This window comes from Rhinolophus sinicus, chromosome 18 (genome assembly GCF_057876585.1).
Source record: "Rhinolophus sinicus isolate RSI-liver-muscle chromosome 18, RSI-T2T, whole genome shotgun sequence".
NCBI classification, from domain to species: Eukaryota; Metazoa; Chordata; class Mammalia; order Chiroptera; family Rhinolophidae; genus Rhinolophus; species Rhinolophus sinicus.
The window spans coordinates 27,307,817-27,327,865 of NC_142518.1; the positions used below are offsets into that span (position 1 = coordinate 27,307,817).

A 20,049-nucleotide genomic window follows, 5' to 3' on the forward strand; every position below is an offset into this window, starting at 1 on the left:
TGGAGAATGGAATCAGTGAATGTGAGGAAAGATCAATGTAATTTACACATTCTGAACAATAGAACATAAACTAGAAACAAAAAGAAAAGAAAAAAGAAAAGGGGGTAAAAAGAAGAGTTCCAGGGACCTGTAGGAAAATAATAAAAGAGATAGCAGTCATATCACCAGAAACCCAGAGGGAGAGGAGAATGTGGGACTGAAACATTATTCAAAGATATTATATCTGAAAACTTTCCAAAGAGATTCAAACTTGCCTCGAGTTTCAAGAGGCTGAGTAAATTCCAAATATTTTAAAGCAAAAAATATCCATGGCAAGACACATCGCAATTAAACACCTGAAAACTAAAGACAAACAAACCTTGAAAGCAGCCAGAGAGAAACAGTGCATAGAGAAACACCAATTCAAATGACAGGAGATACCTCACCTGAAACCATGGAGGCCAGAAGAAAGTGGTACATATTTTTCAAGTACTGAAAAGAAGGAATAGTAAACTATAAATTCTGTGTCCCAAGAATATATCCTTCATGAATAAAGGGAAAGTATAGACATTCGCAGATGAGAGAATAGAAAGACAATTTGTTATAAGCAAACCAGCCCTTAAAGAATGGCTTAAAGGATGTTCTCTAAACAGATAGGAAATGATAACATAAGAAGGATTAGAACTTCAGAAAGTAAAGAATATTAGAATGGGTAAGATAAATATTAATATAAAAATAGACTGTTCTACTTCTTTTGAGTTCCTTAAATCATATTTGCTGAGTGAAGCAAAAATTATAACACTGGTTTGGAGTCTCTATATATCTATATCAATCTATCCATCTATCTAGAGAGGAAAGTCTTAAGATAATTATATAGGTTATATATAATTATAATTTTAAAATGAAGCAGATAAAGTGATAAGTATATTATTTTCTGTATTTTAAAGCTCTGGCATCTGGGGCCTTGCTGACAGGGATGGAAATGCCTCTCCCAGGGTTAGCTCGTTCCTAGAGATAGTAAATGACTCCTATCTGAGAGTACCTTTCACGTTGAAGCTAACCAATCTGGAGCTTATACCTCCCACACCACTTCTATTAGGCTTTTACATTCTACGCCAGTGTTCTCATACCCTTATCACCCCGGGTCAGGAACCCCTATACCCCAGAGTCCATTGAAATTATGCAAACTAGTCAATCCTAAACCTGCTTAGCCTGCTTACCCTACCTTATTCCTTCCCATGATAACACAATAAAGGCTCTTGCCTATCCCCCAACCCATGACCAACTTTGGTGCTTTTCCATGTGGCCCTGCATCGCATGCTGTGCCTCTTGTTTCTAGAGCTATGTGAGTAGAAAAGCTTCCTTCATGATAGTCATTCCTGTGTCTAAATAGCTTATCGTCCCTGATTAAAACAAATCCTGGGTACAGTTTAAAACATAAGGTATGTACACTTCATTTAAAGTAGTTAAACATTGGTACCTGTGGACAGCAATAAGTTGCGTACGTATATTGAATTATCATATAAAACAACTAAGAAAATTATATAAACTATAACACTATAAATCAGTTAGAATCTGAACATATGTGCTGGTAACTCCTGGCAATATCACTATAGATAACCTACGATATTAGAAAAATAAGGCAGTATTACAAACAACTCTAAACACTCAAATTCAACAACTTAGGAAAAATTGATCCACTTCTAGGAAATTCCAAACTACCAAAATCCACAAAAGATGAAAGAGATAATATGAATAGTCCTGTAACTATTAAAGAAACTTAATTCATAATTGAGAAGCTTCCAAAAAGAAATCTTCAGAAATCTTCTCAGTGGTAAAATCTACCAAACATTTTAAGAAGAATTAACACCAATTCTTGTTAAACTCTTCAAAAAAAGAAAAAAGAAAGGAACACATTCCAACTTATTCTATGAGGCCAGCATTACCCTGATACAAAAAAAAAAACCAAAAAACAAAAAAAAAAACAACAAAAAAAAACCCCGCAATGAGAGAAAATTACAGACTAATACTGTTCATGAAACTAGACACAAAAATCTTCAACAAAATATCAGTAAATTGGATTCATCAATATATAACAAAATATATACCTGTAACCAAATGGTGCTTATTCCAGGAGCAAAGTCTGGTTCAATATTTGAAATTCCATTAATGTAATCCATCCTGTTAAAAAGACTAAAGAAAAACAAATCACGTGTCAGTCAATATAGAAAAAAACACACATTAGAATAAACCCAATATCCATTTCTTATAAAACCCTTTACAACCTAGGAATAAAAGGGAACCTCCTCAGCCTGATAAAGAGCTTACATGATAAAACTACAGCTAATACAACGTTTAATTATGAAACATTGAATACTTTTCTCTCTAGAATACACAACGCAAGTATGACCACTCTCACTACTTACTTAACGTACCATTGGAAGGCAAGCAAAGGAAACAAATGCAAATAGAATGGAAAGGAAAAAGTTAACTGTTCCTGCTTTCATGTTACATGATGTACCAGAAAATCCCAAAGGATCTACAAAACAAACAAAAAAGCTTATAGAAATATTAAGTGAGTTCAGCGAGTTCATGTTAAAGAACACCACCAAAAAAATCATATATATACTAACAATGAAAATGTGGAAAGCATAATAGCATTCATAATCTCTCCAAATAAATGAAATACCTAGAAGTGAATCTAACAAAACATGTACAGGACTTGTATGCTGAAAATGACAAAATCAGACAACATATTAATAAAGGGATAGATACGCCATGTTCATGAATTGGAAGACTCAATGTAGTTAGAGATGTCAGTTTTATCCAAATTGATCTATAGGTTGAATACAGTTCTTATCAAGATGCTCACACCTTATGCAAAAATTAACATAATACTAAGCAAATCGTTCTTAGATTTCACAAATAGCAAGTTCCATGAGGAAAAATTAATAATAAATTAGACATCATCAAACTAAAATATTTTGCTCTTTAAAAGCCCATAAGAAAATGATGAAATGGAAAACTATAAACTGGGAGAAAGTATTTACAAACCATGTATGTGACAAAGGGTTAGTACCTAGAATATATAAAAATACTGAAAATTTCACTGACAAAAAAATACAATTAAATTAGAAAATGAATAAAGAACATGAACAGGAATTTAATCAGAGAGCATATACCAGTAGTTATTAAGCACATGAAAAGGTGTTCAACATCATTCATCTTTAGGGAAATGCAAAATAAAACCACAATGAGATTTTACTGCAAACCTATCAGAATGGCTGAAATAAAAAATAGTGACATCAAATGTTGGCAAGGATGTAGACGCTGGATCACTCACTCATACCTTACTGGTGGGAATGTAAAGGTACAGCCATTCTGGAACACTGGTGGTTTCTTACGAAAGTAAACATGCAACTACCCTAATATCCAACAGTTGCACTCATGAGAATTTATCCCAGAAAAATAAAAAAGTATGTTTATACAAAAACATGTATGAATGTTTGTAGCAGATTTATTCATAATAGCCAAAATCTGGAAACAACTCACATACACTTCAATGGATGAATGGTTAAACAAACTGGTACAACCATACCATGAAGTACTACTCATCAATAGAAATGAATGAAACATTAATCTCAACATTTTAAATATTTATTTTTCAATTACATTTGACATACAATATTATATTAATTTCAGGTGTGCAACGTAGGTGATTAGAAATTTATATACCTTATGAAATCTAGTACCCATCTGACACCATACATAGTTATTACAATATTATTGACAATATTCCTTATTCTGTACTTTACATTCCATGATTATTTTTATAACTAGCAATTTGTGCTTCTTAATCCTGCTCACCCTTTTCACCCAGCCCCCTAGTTCCCACCCCAGCCTGGTGACCATCAATTTATTCGCTGTATCTATGAATTTGTTTCTATTGTGTTTGTTTATTTTATTTTTAGATTTCACTTAGCATGATACCCTCTGTGTCCATACATGTTGTCACAAATGACAAGATTTCATTCTTTTTTATGGCTGCGTAATATTCCATTGTATATATGTACCACATCCTCTTCACCCATTAGTCTATTGGTGGTCACTTAGATTGCTTACATTGCTTACATATCTTGGCTTTTGTAAATAATGCTGCAATGAACATAGGGGTTCATATATCTTTCTGAATTTGTGTTTTGGATTTCTTCAGATAAATATCCATAAACGGAATTGCTGGGTCATATGGTATGGTTATATTTTTAAATTTTTGAGTAACCTCCATACTGCTTTCCATAGTGGCTGCACCAATTTGCAATCCCACCAACAGTACACGAGGGTTCCTTTTTCTCCACATCCTTGCCAACACTTGTTGTTTGTTGATTGATTAATGATGGCCATTCTGACAGGTATAAAATTATATCTCATTATGGTTTTTATTTGCATTTCCCTGATGATTAGTGACATTGAGCATCTTTTCGTATGTCTACTGGACATCTACATATGTCCTCTTTGTAGACATGTCTGTTCAGGTCCTCTGCCCACTTTTTAATAGGATTGTTTGTCATTTTGGTGTTAAGTTGTTTGAGTTCTTTATAATATTTTGGATATTAACCCCTTATTGGATATATCATTGGCAAATATCTTTTCCCATTCAATAGGTTATCTTTTCATTTTGCTGATGGTTTCCTTTGCTGTGCAAAAACGTTTTATATTGATGTAATCCCATTTGTTTATTTTTTCTTTTGTTGCCCAAGTCCGGGGAGACATTTACCAAAAAATATTACTAACAGCAATGTCAAAAAGATTACTGCCTGTAATTTTTTCAAGAAGTTTTATGGTTTGGGATCTTACATTTAACTCTTTAATCTATTTTGAGTTTATTCTTGTGTATGGTATAAGAAGGTGGTCTAAGTTCATTTTTTTTTGTATGTATCTGTCCTGTTTTCGCAACACCATTTATTGAACAGACTGTCTTTACCCCATTGTATATTCTTGCCTCTTTTGTCATAGGTTAATTAACCATATAAGTGTGGCTTTATTTCTGGGTTCTCTGTTTTGTTCCATTGACCTATATGTCTATTTTTATGCCTGTACCATGCTGATTTGATTACTATAGCCTTGTAGTATAGTTTGATATCAGGTAGCATGATATCTCCAACTTTGTCCTTCTTTCTCAAGATTGCTGTGGCTATTCGGGATCTTCTGTGGTTCCTTATAAATTTTAGGTTTATTTATTTTAGTTCTGTGAAAAATGTCATTGGTATTTTGATAGGGATTGCATTGAATCTGTAGATTGCTTTGGGTAGTATGGACATTTTAACGATGTTAATTCTCCCTATCCATGAGCAAGGTATATGCTTCCATTTATTTGGATCTTCTTCAATTTCTTTCTTCAATGTCTTATAGTTTCCCAAGTACAGATCTTTTACCTCCTTCGTTAAATTTATTCCTAGGTATTTTATTATTTTTTATGCAATTGTAAATGGGATTATTTTTCTTAATTTCTCTTTCTGTTAGTTTGTTATTGGTGTATAAAAATGCAACCAATTTCTGAATGTTAATTTTGTATCCTGCTACTTTACTGAATACATTTTTAATGAGTACAATGTGATTGAATGTCCAGGGAATTATGATAAGTGAAAAAGCTAACTGCAAAAGTTTATATACTGTATGGTTCCACTCATTTAGCATTCTTCATGTGACAAAATTATAGAAATGGACACTAGATTAGCAGTTGTAATGATTCAGGGATGGAGTAAAGGGAGAGTTGGGAGTGTTTATAAAAGGTCAACCAGAGGGATGCTTGTTTTGGTGAAACTTTCTATATTTCGACTGTATCAATATAAATATTCTGGTTTTTATATTGTATTATAGACTTAGAAGATGTTACCATGGGAGATAGCTGGGTAACATGGGATCTCGCTTTCATTTCTTACAACTGCATGTTTATAATTATCTCAAATATTTTTGTATTGGATAGAGATTATATCACGTTATAACATGAGAGAATAGTCAGAAGGATAAAGGTATATACTATGTTTACTCTCTGTAATGTCTAGTTTTTAAATGATAAAATATGCATCATTTATGTTTACATGATTGCTAATAATTGGAGCTAAATAAACAGGGTTTTGGCATTAGCATTTAACAAGGAGACTCTTTTCTTTATAAGAGATAAGTGCTATGTCTCATGTCGATTTCAGTTAATATATATTTTGGAGTTTGACATCAATAATACAAATGTTATTTCCAAAATAATTTTTTTGAAATTAAACATTGCTATTTATGAATTGGAAAATGTCTTCAAGACTTCAATGATTAGTGCCATTTAATGATGTGTGCTGCTGCCTGACATAAAGCATGCCCAGATCTACAGATTATTGTCATGAATATTTATTAAATTATGTCAACAGCTGAGCATGATTCACTTTTTTTTTTTATAAAATTTCCCTTCCTATTATGTCAAATGACCAATATTTCACATGAATGAGCTCAGGTTCCAATTACATAGATTTATAATTATGACTTATAGCATAAGGTAGATGGATTTCCTATCTAGTCAGTGAAGCTACTGATTTTATTGTAAAAAAGTAAAGCTACAGCTCTTTTTATGCAAAGATGCGTGGATGCCTGTCCTTCAGAAAAATCTCTATAACCTGAAATTTAGACCTATATAGACTGCTAGAACATTTCTATGAAGAAAACGAAATTGAATTTATTAAAATAGTTTAGAAGGTTTGGGCTTGTAAAATGGAACCCAAGGCACAGTAAAATAAGACTGGGTCTTATATTAATTTTTGCTCCAAAAGACACATTAGAGCTATTGTCTGGCTAGGTCTTATTTTCAGGGAAACAGGGTAGTATGTTTCTTAATATCTCTTTGATTACCCAACATGGGCCATTTCTAATGCCATGCTAAATATTAGAAATTAGGCTGAGGGGAGCAATAATGCAATAGCAGTAAAGTGATTAAAAATGAATCTTCCCGGATGAAACACTTTTGTTACTAAAAAGAGGATTGTGTTTTACTTTACTCTCTTAAGAAAATGTCCTTTTAAGAAGCCAGGAAACCTCATAGCCATTAAAACACTGTATAATTTCTGTATTCCAAATAGGAGATTAATGCATAAATATTTCTAACAATTTTAATCAAAAGAGCAATCACAATAGCAGTTTTAACACTTTGCGTATGACGGGGTTTAAATCCCTCATACCCCTCTGTTCCGGCAGTTTTTAAAAGAAACTACTTTAAAATGCACTCTTCTCTTTAAAGCGTAAATGCTTCTATGTCATTTATTATTTTCTATAAATAATGGATTCTACAAATAAATTATTCTATAAATTATTCTATAAATAATTATTCTACAAATAATTCAATGAAATATGCAAAGTAAAAAGAGTCAACAGTAAAAACGAGAATTCTCATTATCCGTCCTTAAGGCATGGCTCAGAAAAAACGAAGATTCTCGTGATCCGTACGCAACGTGTTAATATAGTTCAATATAAATAAATAATATTATTGACATTAATACTTAAAATAAATGATAATATGAATTATAATTAAGTATTTGTAAATACCCAAGCGGGTGCCTTTGGACAAGAGGTAAATGCCTATGTAAACAGATGAACTCGAGACTTATTGCCAAATGACCAATCAGAGTACAGACACAACACACGAATAACTTGCGCACTTGATAACGAACGGACGTGGTTGTGTCTAATATGAATCTTCATAATTCAATATGTCATGTGTTGTAACGGACGTACTTAATGCACTCATATGAAATAAACATTTTCTGAATTTTGGTGCCTGCAATTTTTCGTTGCTTTTGTGTGGACCAGTTAAGTAATAACGGTCATTCTTAACTGTCATAATTTTTGTTGCCACTCCTGTCTCATAAGTTTTCAGTTAACACTTGATTTAATGGTAGATTTAAAGGGAATAATATTTTGACCCCCAGACAAGATGAGTGCAAAAAGAAAGAGCTGTTTCATTGAGTACAAGAAAGGAATCGTGAAGGACTCCCGGGGCAAGAATCTTACGGCTTTCTGCAAAGAGAAGTTGGACCTCTGAATGGTCCGTAAATGGCAAGCAGAGTACGATAACCTCAGTCAACAGGTGGATGAGGGAAATGCTAAGAAGCACAAGTGTAGATCAGGTCAGCAACCATTATTTCCTGAGCTGGAAGACATCATCTGTGAATGGATATCTGACAGGAGAGCAAAGGCTTTGGTTGTGCGCAGGGCTGATATTCAAGCATTTGCCCTTGCAATGGCACCACAGTTAGAAATATCCCCAGAAGAATTCAAAGCATCACAACACTGGCTGGATGGCTTCCTTCAGCGATATGAACTGTCTCTAAGACCGACAACACTGTTCAAGCTGGAAGATAATGATGTTATGAAACATGCACTTGCATTCAAGTCCTTTGTTGATGGCATCGATTTTTCTAAATACCAGCTCTCCTACATGATTGCTATGGATGAAACTGCAGTGTTTATGGGCCAAGGATCTCAAACGACAATTGATCAGAGGGATGCCTCGTCAATCTGCATTCCCTCCACTGGTTACGAAAGTACGTGTGTTACCTGTATTTTGGCAGTTCATCTGGATGGAAAGAAAGCCCCACCTGTAATCATCACTAAGGGCAAGAAAGATAAGGTTGAATGTGTTTCAGGCATTTATGTTCTTGAAACTGAAAAAGCCTGGTGCACACAAGCAGTTATAACGAAGTGGGTCCATTTATTGCTGCCAAGTGTTTTGTGAGGTGGCCAAAGAGGTCTGCTAGTCTGGGATTCAGCCAGCACTCACCGCGCCAAAGACGTGAAGAACTTCCTTGCTGAGAGAATAGATCAAATCATGATTCCTGCAGGAATGACTGCCTATCTCCAGACTCTTGATATTGCAATAAACAAGCCATTCAAGGACCATCTGCACATGGAAATCAATGACTACATTGAAAATAGAATGGAGAGAAATCAGCGTGGAAACTTTGTGAAGCCTAGCCTGCAAGAGGTCGTGACTTGGGTTGAAGAAGTCATGGGATACAATCACTGACAGCTATGTTGCCAATGCACTGTGAGCAGGCTACATGGACAAGACGTGCTCATTTAAGGAGAGCTCTATAGCTGAACATGAGAGATTGGGGCCAATGGTTCTACAGGAAATGGACTCGCAAGAAATTCAAGCCGGAATTCGAGGTTTGGAGAGTTATGACAATTTTCCAGAAGAAGATGATATGACTGTATTTGAATAAATGTAGATTTTTGTATATGAATAAATAAGTGTAGATTGTTGTACATGAATAAATATAGATTGTTGTACATGAAAAAATAAGACATCCCCTGAAAATAAGCCCTAATGCGTCTTTTGGAGCAAAACTTAATATAAGACCCAGTCTTATTTTCAGGGAAATACGATATAATTAAAACAATGTGGGACTTGCACATGTAGAGAAAGAAAGACAAAAGAAATCTAGGGGATCCAGAGAAACTGAAATACATAAGGAAATGCTATGAAGGCATCATTTGATATCAGTGAACTTTTCAATAAGTGGTTTTTGGATAACTGGTCCCATATAGGAAATACATAACATTGGATAAGTTATTCATTCCATATATATGGATAAATTACAAACTGATTGAATATTTAACCATGAAAATGAAAGGATGTAGGTGTTAAAAGAAAATATGGGTAGATTATAAGATAGAAGTGAGGACAACTTTCCTGTTTGAAAGTGTTGCAAAGAACAATGGGAAAATCACAGGAAATAAAACTCAATTTGTGAGACACAAAATGAATTTGATAAATTCTCAAAGTTTTTTTCAGTGTTAAATTTCAGTGGTTTTGTTTTGTTGATGGTTTCCATCAGCAAAAAATTTTTAGTTTGGTGTGGTCCCATTTATTTTTTTCTTTCGTGTCCCTTGCCCAAGGAGATATATCTGTAAAAATATTGCTAAGGGTAATGTCTGAGAGTTTACTGCCTGTGTTTTTTTCTAGGAGTTTTATGGTTTGGGGACTTTCAGTCTTTAATCCATTTTGAGCTTATTCACGTATATCAAGTAAGAAGGTGATCCAGTTTAATTTTTTTTGCATGGATCTGTCCAGTTTTCCAAGCACCAAATTGGTGCAGCCACTATGGAAAAGAGTTCTTCAGAAAATTAAAAATAGGACTACCTTATAACCCAGTAATTTCACTCCTGGGTATTTATCCAAAGAAATCCAAAATACTAATTCAAAAAGATATATGAACCCCTATGTTCACTGCAGCATTATTTACAATAGCCAAGATTTGGAAACAACCCAAAGGCCCATCGGTAGATGATTGGATAAAGAAATTGTGGTATATATATACAATGGAATATTACTCTGCCATAAAAAAGAATGAAATCTTACCATTTGTGACAACATGGATGAACCTAGAGCGTATTATGCTAAGTGAAATAAGTCAGACTGAGAAAGACAAATACCATATGGTCTCACTTATGTGTGGGATCTAAAGAACAGAATAAATGAACAAACAAAACAAAAACACATCCATAAGTGCAAAGAACAAACTTATGGTTACTTGATGGGAGGGGTTTGGGGGGCTGGGTGAGAAAGGTGAAGGGATTAAGAAGTGCAAATTGGTAGTTAGAAAAGAATCATGGGGACATAAAGTACAATATGGAGAATATAGTCAATAATATTGTAAAAATTACATATAGTGTCAGATGGGTACTAGACTTATCAGGGGGCTCATTTCATAAATTATTTAAATGTCTAATCACTACTCTGTACACCTGAAACTAATATAATATTGAATGTCAAGTATAATTTAAAAAATAGTCACAGGATATAAAGTATAGCGTAGGGAATATCGTCAATAATATTCTAATAACAGTGTCAGATGGGTAATAGACTTATTGGAATTACTTTGTGAGGTATATAAATGTCTAATCATTGTGCTGTTTTGTACACCCGAAACTAATTTTTTTTAAATTTTTTAAAAAATTCTAGTGATTTCTTGTAAGTTAACAACAGCACAGTGATTCTTACTATTCAAGCAAATAATAATAGTTAAAATTTATCGTTAATTCAATAGGAAAGTACAATTCTTTCTCATCTGGTAAACAGTTACAGCCACAAGTGGGCTACTAGATTTTCAGTTAAATTGGCTTATGTTTTATAGCATTATCCTTCCGTACTTTGAATTCAAACATTATAGGAAAGCATAGTGTTAACAATGAATTTCTTGTATGTTTGTCTTGACTCCTTACACCATCCAAATGTCTAGGTTTATTTTTAGACATAATATAATGTGATTTTAGTGATAATATAATTTTGTGAGGGTAAATGATCATTTCTGAACTTGATTTCTTTGGGGACGCATGATGGTTTGTTTGACTCAGCACTTGTTGTGTTTATTCTATTGCAACTATTGCTATTTTAATTCATTTGAATGCAATGATTCACTAAAAATATAGAGCTCATCAAACAAAGCTTAAGGTAACATTGTTTAGATAGTTTCCTAAACAATGCAGTCTTTCATTGGGACTTTGGGCAGGTTAACCAGATTGACTCAACTTCTTCATCTCTAAAATGAGAGACAAAAGAGCACTTTATGGAAATTTTCTGAGAATGAATGAGATATTGGGTGGAAAATACTTAGCATGGAGCCTGGCATATAGTCAGTACTCAATAAATACTAACTCGTGATCATATTAATTAATTATTATTAACTATAATACTAGACCTTAGAACATTTTCATTTCCTAAAGGAATAAAATTTAAAATTTGAAAATTTATAAGGATTTTGAGTAAAGATGTTTTGCAAAGGGGTCATTTTCTATTTCCTTTCTTGGTGTTCTTAATAGTTTAGTACAGCATTCTCATCTGAGACAAAATGGCTAGAAATATCATCAATCTTCTAACCAAGAATTTTAAAAAGTAATATAGTCAATATGCATTATTTTCTTGTAAATAAATAGTGTTACTCTTCACAATAAAGGAAGACACCCATCAGCTGGAAACCCTCACTGTTACAAATGGCCAGAAGCTTACCACTCTTACAACCTCTTAACACTTGTCCAACAGGTAGGCTTTGTTCTCAAAGTATGGTCCCAGGACAGTCTGCTTCTGTATTCCATGAGGTGCTGCTTAAACATACAGCATTCTGGGCCACAGACCAGACTGAATAATAAATCAGGATCTTTAAACGTGGGGCTCAGCAAGCTCCATGTCTAACAGATTTCACAGGTGGTTCTTATGCAATGTAAAGGCTGAAAAATTCTAATCCATTAGAACACGAGAAAATGCTGTCAGTTTTTCTGTCTTCCGGGTTTTACAGCCTGCAGCAGAGTCCCCTTTCACAAATACGCTTTGGCATCCCTCATGGCGTCAGTTAAATAAATGAACAGTTTACTGGTAGCAATTTGGGGTTTCCATGTGGAAACCTGGAATTTGTATGGTCTAGGAAAAAAATAAACAAGATAATAAAGGATAAAAATTCTCTATACTTTGTCTTTTGCAAAATGTTGTAAGACTTGAAAAGACTCATGGATTTTATGGTTTTTTTTATCACTCTGGGAACCCTAACCATCACTTTCAACATTTCCTCAGCCCTTCCAGCTTGTTCAGGAGAACCTCTTCTCTCAGGATAAAATATGTTTTTAATAGGGTTGATGACATTTGAGGAAAATTAGTGAAGCCAATAAAGCGTGCTTACAATTTAGCATAATTTTGTTATTGTTCAGAAGTAATCTTGAAAAATTGATTATCAGGAAAGAACTAGGAGCTTACTTTCTGCTGTTCAAATTATATTCTGAAAATGTTTACCACGTTAAAAATTATTTTTGCATTTTTACAGGAATTGCATTGCCTCCTAAAGGGATTATAAATGTCCCAGTGTTATTTCTGCCCAAAGGTATGACATTATGGAGAACAATGGTCATTGTTCAAATGATGAGAGCAAATGGAGAAAGTTGGCCTATTGACAATTTTGATGAATTGAATGCAGAAACGAAAAGGTAACATTCAAATAAGGATATTGAAGGAAAATGATTCATTTTGTCTGGCACTGATGTGATCAGTTTCTTTTACATGTCATGCCATGTAAAGTTTATGATTTTATATTGTCTGATGTGTTGAAATTTGTCTGTCTAGAGGAGGAAAATATATTTGTTATATGGGTATAGTATATGTTATTGCTGATTTGAAGTTCAGAATGATGAACAAGCCAATCTTAAGAATCATATCAATGAATCAGAATCAGAGACATGCAAAGGGACTCCTTTTTGAGTGGGAAAATAGTTACTGCCAAGACAATAAATAATCTATATTTAGAGAACAGCCTAAAACAGGTTGTCTGAAAAGTATAGCAGTTGTGATGCTGCCATTCACCAAGTGATGGCGCTGTGCTAGCTGGCTATGACATTCTGACGAAACATGACCATGATTAGGAGATACTATGTCATTGCCCGAATGAAGGTTACTTGTACCCTCTGTGCTTCACTGAAATTTAAGCGAACTCCAACAGTGATGCAAAATTTAAATGTTTTTTCTGCTTTTAGAGTTTAATTAAATAATGGTCTAGAATCTTAGTTTTAAAGAAGTTATTTGCTCTACGTGTTCGTATTTCTTCTCCACATTTCAAAAAATTCCTTCCTGTAAGCCCATTCTGCCATGTTTTTCACCACTCTTGCAGCCAAGACTGTCTACGTGATTTGTGGGTCCCAGTGTAAAATGAAAATGAGGGGACTCTTGTTCAAAAATCATTAATAATTTCAAAACAGAGTAGTGCATTAAACAAGCACAGAGAAATTCTAGGTGTGGGATTTTTGTGCTATTGCACACATCACATGCCCATAAAGCTGGTCCTGCCTACCATGACTTATGTTTCATTCTTAACAAGAAAAGCCTGTTTTTAACAATGATCAGAACCATTTTCTTGTATTGCTGTCCTCCTGGACTTAAACTGTTTTCACAAATTCATTCTTCCTTTTAACTGGTATGCCCAAAAGTAAATTTCTCATCACTTTTTGAAGTCCTATACTTAATGGCATTTTGGGGGTGGGGTTTCATTGCGTTGCCTGTCCAATGTGGAATATAACCCATGGGAATTGTATTACCACCGATTAATCACAGTTTAGTCACATCAGTAAATACTAATGCCAAGCTCTAAATGTAGGGGGGAAAAGTTCTTCAATTTTAACTTATATCTCACAATGGTTGTATTACATTTTTATTTGTAATAATTTCCCAGGTTTGCTTTGAGTTGTTTATAAGATCAACATTTGCTGAAAGTGTTTTGTCTTTCTTTCTGCCAAAGTTTAAATGCACAAGCTTTGCTAAAATACCATTAGGTTAATAAAGAATGTGTTCTTATTTTTAATTTATTTTTTAAATTTATTGGGGTGACAATTGTTAGTAAAATTACATAGATTTCTGGTGTACAATTCTGTATTACATCGTCTATAAATCCCATTGTGTATTCACCACCCAGAGTCAGTTCTCCTTCCATCACCATATATTTGATCCCCCTTACCCTCATCTCCCACCCCCCACCCCCCTTACCCTCTCGTAACCACTAAACTATTGTCTGTGTCTATGAGTAAGAATGTGTTCTTTTATGCTAATATTAAAAGTGTTTATGTTTTTGTTCACTATTTAATTTCCGATCAGAATGATGGGAGTAGACACTGGAAAAATCCAAGCAATACAATGGATATACCCTATTATTGGACTCCCAAAGGCAAAACATACTAAATGGCCTCAAGGTAGGTATATTTTAGTGTCAGAAAATACCAGGATTCGGAGGTAACCTTACAGGCCTTCTAATCACATCTTTTTTTTGTATAAGTAAGCAAGCTGGGATCCAAAGAAAGTAAGTTGTGAAGTAATCAGCCCTAGTCCATTGATCTGTCCTCAAACCCACACCATTTCTTATTGCTCTTCCTTTGGTGAAATCTAGAAATCAGTTAAGTTTGAAATAACATTAGCTTCCTGCCCCTTTAGCTTACATTCTGTGAGGCGCTCAAAGCCCTGCACTAGATCTGAGTCCCAGATACTTTGGTTAATAGATCACATTTAATCACCATATTCCAGTTTCTGTGCAATTCTAATTCTCATCCAAGAACTATCCTATGAGGATATCGAGCATTCTGTTTTTGGTTGTTCCAGACACAAACTTTTATGATGTTCTCCAAAAACTAGTTAGGATGTACGTACTAAAGTTCTCAAGGAAGTTTGCTTTGCCAGCATACACGCAACATAAAATCTCTACTCTTAAAATGCCTTTCTTTTTCTCAACAGTGCTCTTTTTTCCCTCTGCATGCTCCAGACTTCTCTCAGTTTCTGTATGTTCTCTTTCCTCAATAATCTTCTCACTTCTTCCACATTCCTTTTCCCATTTTCTTCCAAGAATTGGCTTAAGAAATCAATTCCTCTTAGGTAGCCATAAAGTGAAATTTAGTATCCTAACCTCTTCCCGGTCTCTAGGCATAGTTCTTCATAACTAAGAAACACTCACTTGCTCTGCACAGCAAAGGAGCACCTATATTGGATCTCCCCTTTGAGCAACACAGATAAGCTGGAAAAAGTCTTAAAATTTTGAATTTTCCTTTTCCCACCAGTACCAATATTTGCTTGTGAAAAGGAGCTAGTCCTCTACTGACATAAATTATGTCACCACACTTAGAAAGAAGAGAACATAATAAGTTTCGCTTGTAAATAACACCATTTCCCCAAATACACTGGTTAAAAAAGGCCAATATTGCATATTTCCTTATATAGTTTCATTTTAACTGGAATAAAAATCCATATATCTTGCAGTACCTTTGACAATAAATGTCATTTGTTTTACTCTTTACTTTTGAATTAAGAAATTATCAACACAACTACTTCAAACATATTAAATTATCTTCAGGATGCTTCACAAACATGAAAATGTTTACTTCTTTCTTAGAAGACAGTTGTTTGTATACTTTGTGTAAAGCTGAGCAGTTTAAGTTTTGGAGTACAGTTGTCTGATAAACGTGGTGTCATAAAGCCTCGACATGACGTGGTTGGAATTCTAACAGCAGTGTTGCTGCTGCCTGCTGCAGACACAGTTTTGTTTTTCCCAGATTAAAGATTTAAAGCAGATTTTTTTTTTCATTCCAAAACAAAGCCTATAAGAACATAAAAGGTATTTCTTGCACAATTTTCTTCAAAGAAAATTAAACATTCTCCAGAAACATAAAGTCACTTTCCATCAAATCCTGTCTCTTGATTATTCACATTTTAAATGAAATGTAAGTTTTGTAAATAGCCTATGTTACGTTAGTCCAACCTAGTAGTGACCTCAGGGTTCTAAAACAGATTGTGTGCTAGTTATTAAATCATTTTCCCAAAAGTCTAAAACCTATTCTAGTAATTATTTTTATCTACAAATATCCTTGAGAGACAAATAGGTGTAATTTTATAAATACATATTATTTACTTTCTGTACAGTCCATTCTTCATTCTTAAGAACACATTAGAGATAAACTATTGCTTTCCCAGTTCAATTGTGTCACCATCAATGTTTATTGTTTCCTTCCTTTTTTATGTATCTATCACCCAGGTTACTCTCAAACCCAAGGCTCTTGTTTGTTCTGTGAGCCACCTTTGCTTGGTGGATTCTTACCTACTCCTGTCCACTGGGGCAGATAATTGGAAAAGGACTTCACTACCTGTCACAGTGGAAATACCATGGAATGTGAATCCACCGTTGATGTCGTGATCCTAACATTGTCAGGGCACTGATTTCCTAAGGACTTATACCATGTTTCCCTGAAAATAAGACCTAGCCAGATCAACAGCTCTAATGCGTCTTTTGGAGTAAAAATTAATATAAGACCGGGTCTTATTTTACTATACTATAAGGCCGGGTCTTATGTAATACAATATAAAATAAGACCGGGTCTTATATTAATTTTTGCTCCAAAAGACACATTAGAGCTGATGGTCCGGCTAGGTCTCATTTTCAGGGAAATATAGTAGGACAAAACCAGTGATATGATACAATTATAACTTTGATCACACTAATTTCCAACTTAATGCTTTAAGACTGAAGTGAATTATAACCAGAAAACTTGTACATTTTCCTCAACTATTTCAGCCCTCTTTGTTTACATCTACCTTTGTACCCTTTTTGTACATTTCACATTATGCATTCTAAGTCCAAAAATATACAGAATGAATATCAACCTGTAAATTTTATAATTTAAAAATAAATGTATTTTAAATATTTTTGTACTATAAATGTGGTACCGTGTTTCCCTGAAAATAAGACCAGGTCTTATACTGTATTTCCCAAAAAATAAGACTGGGTCTTACATTAATTTTTGCTCCCAAAGACGTATTAGGGCATATTTTCAGGGGATGTCTTATTTTTTTCATGTACAACAATCTACATTTATTCAAATACAGTCATGTCATCTTCCCCTGGAACATCATCATTGTGTACTAAATGCGTCCGTCTGGCTTGTTTGCAGGGTAGGTCTTATTTTCGGGTAAACACGGTATATATTGTGAAAACACATACATCTCAGGACATTATCCAGTTTTGTGGTTTAGGTGAATATGATATTATTGATGACACAAAAGCACAGCATAATACATTTCAAAAGCTTTGTTAATATTATAGTTCCCTTTTAATCCCTATATTCAGTGTATGTCCTATGTGCATCTAGAGGGATAAATATAACATTTAATATATTTTGGAGAAATAATATTCTTATTTATGTGAACTCTAGTGTACATAGCCCCATAATATTATACAGAGCTAATGCCAAAGGAATACATGAATATTCCCTTAGATAATTAGTAGTTTCATAGAAACAATATTTTGGTTTCTTAGAAGATCACTGACAACTTTCTCTGCACTTGATGTAAGAAAATATTGGAATTTAATATATATATATAAGTGTGTAAAGTTTTTATGCTGTACATTAAATTAATATGTTGTCACATTTTAATATTAATTTTAAATTATTACAATTTTATTTGTAACTGTTTGATAGTATACTTTATAAATGTGAAAGCAGTTCACAAGTAAAAATCAAAATATTTTATTTAAATATTTTAAATATGAATTTTAAGGTGCATGTAAATAAATAATGTAATGGGAATATTTTTAAACTGTTATTACAAAATAAATGTTACAGAACTTATTTAATTATTTCAATGTATTTGCTATAGTATAAGTATGTAAGTATAGTTTGGTATTTACCACAATGAACATACAAGATAGCTGAAAAATTCACATGTTCACAACCACCAATTGAATTATTAATATAACTAGGTCAGTTCCTGAATCAAATTTTTATGTTCTACTATAATTTTCTATTATCTAATGTATATCCTCCAGATTTATCTTTTGTCATGCTATTTTTGCATATTATTTAATATTTATATTTTATTCCAAAATGTCAGTGTATATAGATATTGCATGGGTGAGAGAGAGAGTGAGAGAGAGAGAGAGAGAGAGAGAGAGAGAGAGAGAGAGAGTGTGTGTGTGTGTGTGTGTGTGTGTGTGTGTGTGTAAATGCCAGATGCAATGCCAAGTCAAAGTATGCCAAAGGAACTTTTATTTTTCATGACATAATTTATTTTCTTCTATGGCAAGAATGATCCTATAATCTAATAATTGAAATAACTGGAATTATTTCTGTTCTGTAGTTGTCATAGAATGTCAGGCCAAGAAGCAAGTAAAGAAGGAGCTGACAGTTTCCCTGGCTGGTGAATTTTCTGCATACGGTCCTATCATAGACATATCAACTTTTCTAGTGTTTCCAAGAAGACATTCATATGCATCATATGAAGATGTGGATGGTGAGAAGCACAGTCATGGATATAAAATTGATGCTAAATAAAACCTCAGTTTCCTTAATTTGCAGATTGAATTTGCAAGTTGAATTACTCAGTTACAGAAAATCCATGCCCATTTATTTTTTTTTTCTTAAATTTGTTGAGGTGACAGTGGTCAGTAAAATTACATAGGTTTCAAGTGTACAATTCTGTATTACATCATCTATATGTTGTATTCTGTGTTCACCACCCAGGGTCAGTTCTCCTTCCATTACCATATATTTGACTCCTTTTGCCCTCTTCTACTATCTCCCCTTACCCTCTGGTAACCACTAAACTATAGTCTTTGTCTATAAGTTTTTGTTTCTTTATTTGTTTGCCTTGTTCCTTTGTTGCTTTCAGTTTTATATCTCACATATCAGTGAAGTTGTATGGTTCTCGACTTTTTCTGTCTGGCTTATTTTGCTTAGCATAATAATCTCAAGATCCATCCATGTGTCTTAAATGTCAGTATTTCATCTTTTCTTATGGTACAGTAGTATTCCATTGTGTATATGTACCACACTTTGGTTGTTTCCATTTACAATATATCATTAAAATATTGCTCGAGGAGTGTTCAGTTATGTTTATTCTCTTCACAGTAGTTATGTCCAAAATGACAATAATTACAGTTATTAATGGACTCATAGAATAGATTGTGATTCTGTAATCAGTGAAAAAAGAAAAAACTGTAGCAACTGTAATTTCCACTTCCCTTCAACTTTTATTTCTTCCTTTACTCTCTCTTTCTGATTTAAGAAATGTTATTGAAGCCATGTGTTACAGCTTTAAATTTAGAAGCACTACCCTGAATAAAATGTTTCTTATTTAAAGAAATAGAGAAATTGACATAAAATAGGTAAAATACCCAAATAAATTTTATGTAATAATCCCTCTGACATTTAGAGTTTTAAACAAGACTTTTCAAAATGTTGATATGATGATCTGGCAAAAATCAAATCGCAATGATGCAAACTTTGTTTTTCAACTATCTTCCAAATGAACTAAAGTAGAATGCTTCTATTTCACATTGAAAGGGAAATTCCCATAGCAGTATTTTATTAAAATCAAGGGGGAAATCTATGTTTATGTATTATTTAAAAAGCAAATTGACCACAAAATCAAATATGAAATTCCTTGCAGAAACAAAATGTCTTCCCTGGTTTTCTCATTCATAGTTATAGTTTATTTTTTACTTTGGTTTCAATATTGTCATT

General features: G+C 33.5%; 1 protein-coding gene across 1 annotated transcript in view; it reads left to right on the forward strand.

Moving 5' to 3' along the window:
* CFAP47 (cilia and flagella associated protein 47) overlaps positions 1–20,049 on the forward strand; it is a 372,118-nt gene that overhangs the window by 325,787 nt on the left and 26,282 nt on the right. The window contains exons 58-60 of the mRNA XM_088794865.1: positions 12,831–12,990; positions 14,645–14,739; positions 18,665–18,817. Of these exons, the coding sequence (XP_088650991.1) occupies positions 12,831–12,990; positions 14,645–14,739; positions 18,665–18,817 (408 nt within the window). The remainder of the gene's footprint in view (positions 1–12,830; positions 12,991–14,644; positions 14,740–18,664; positions 18,818–20,049) is intronic.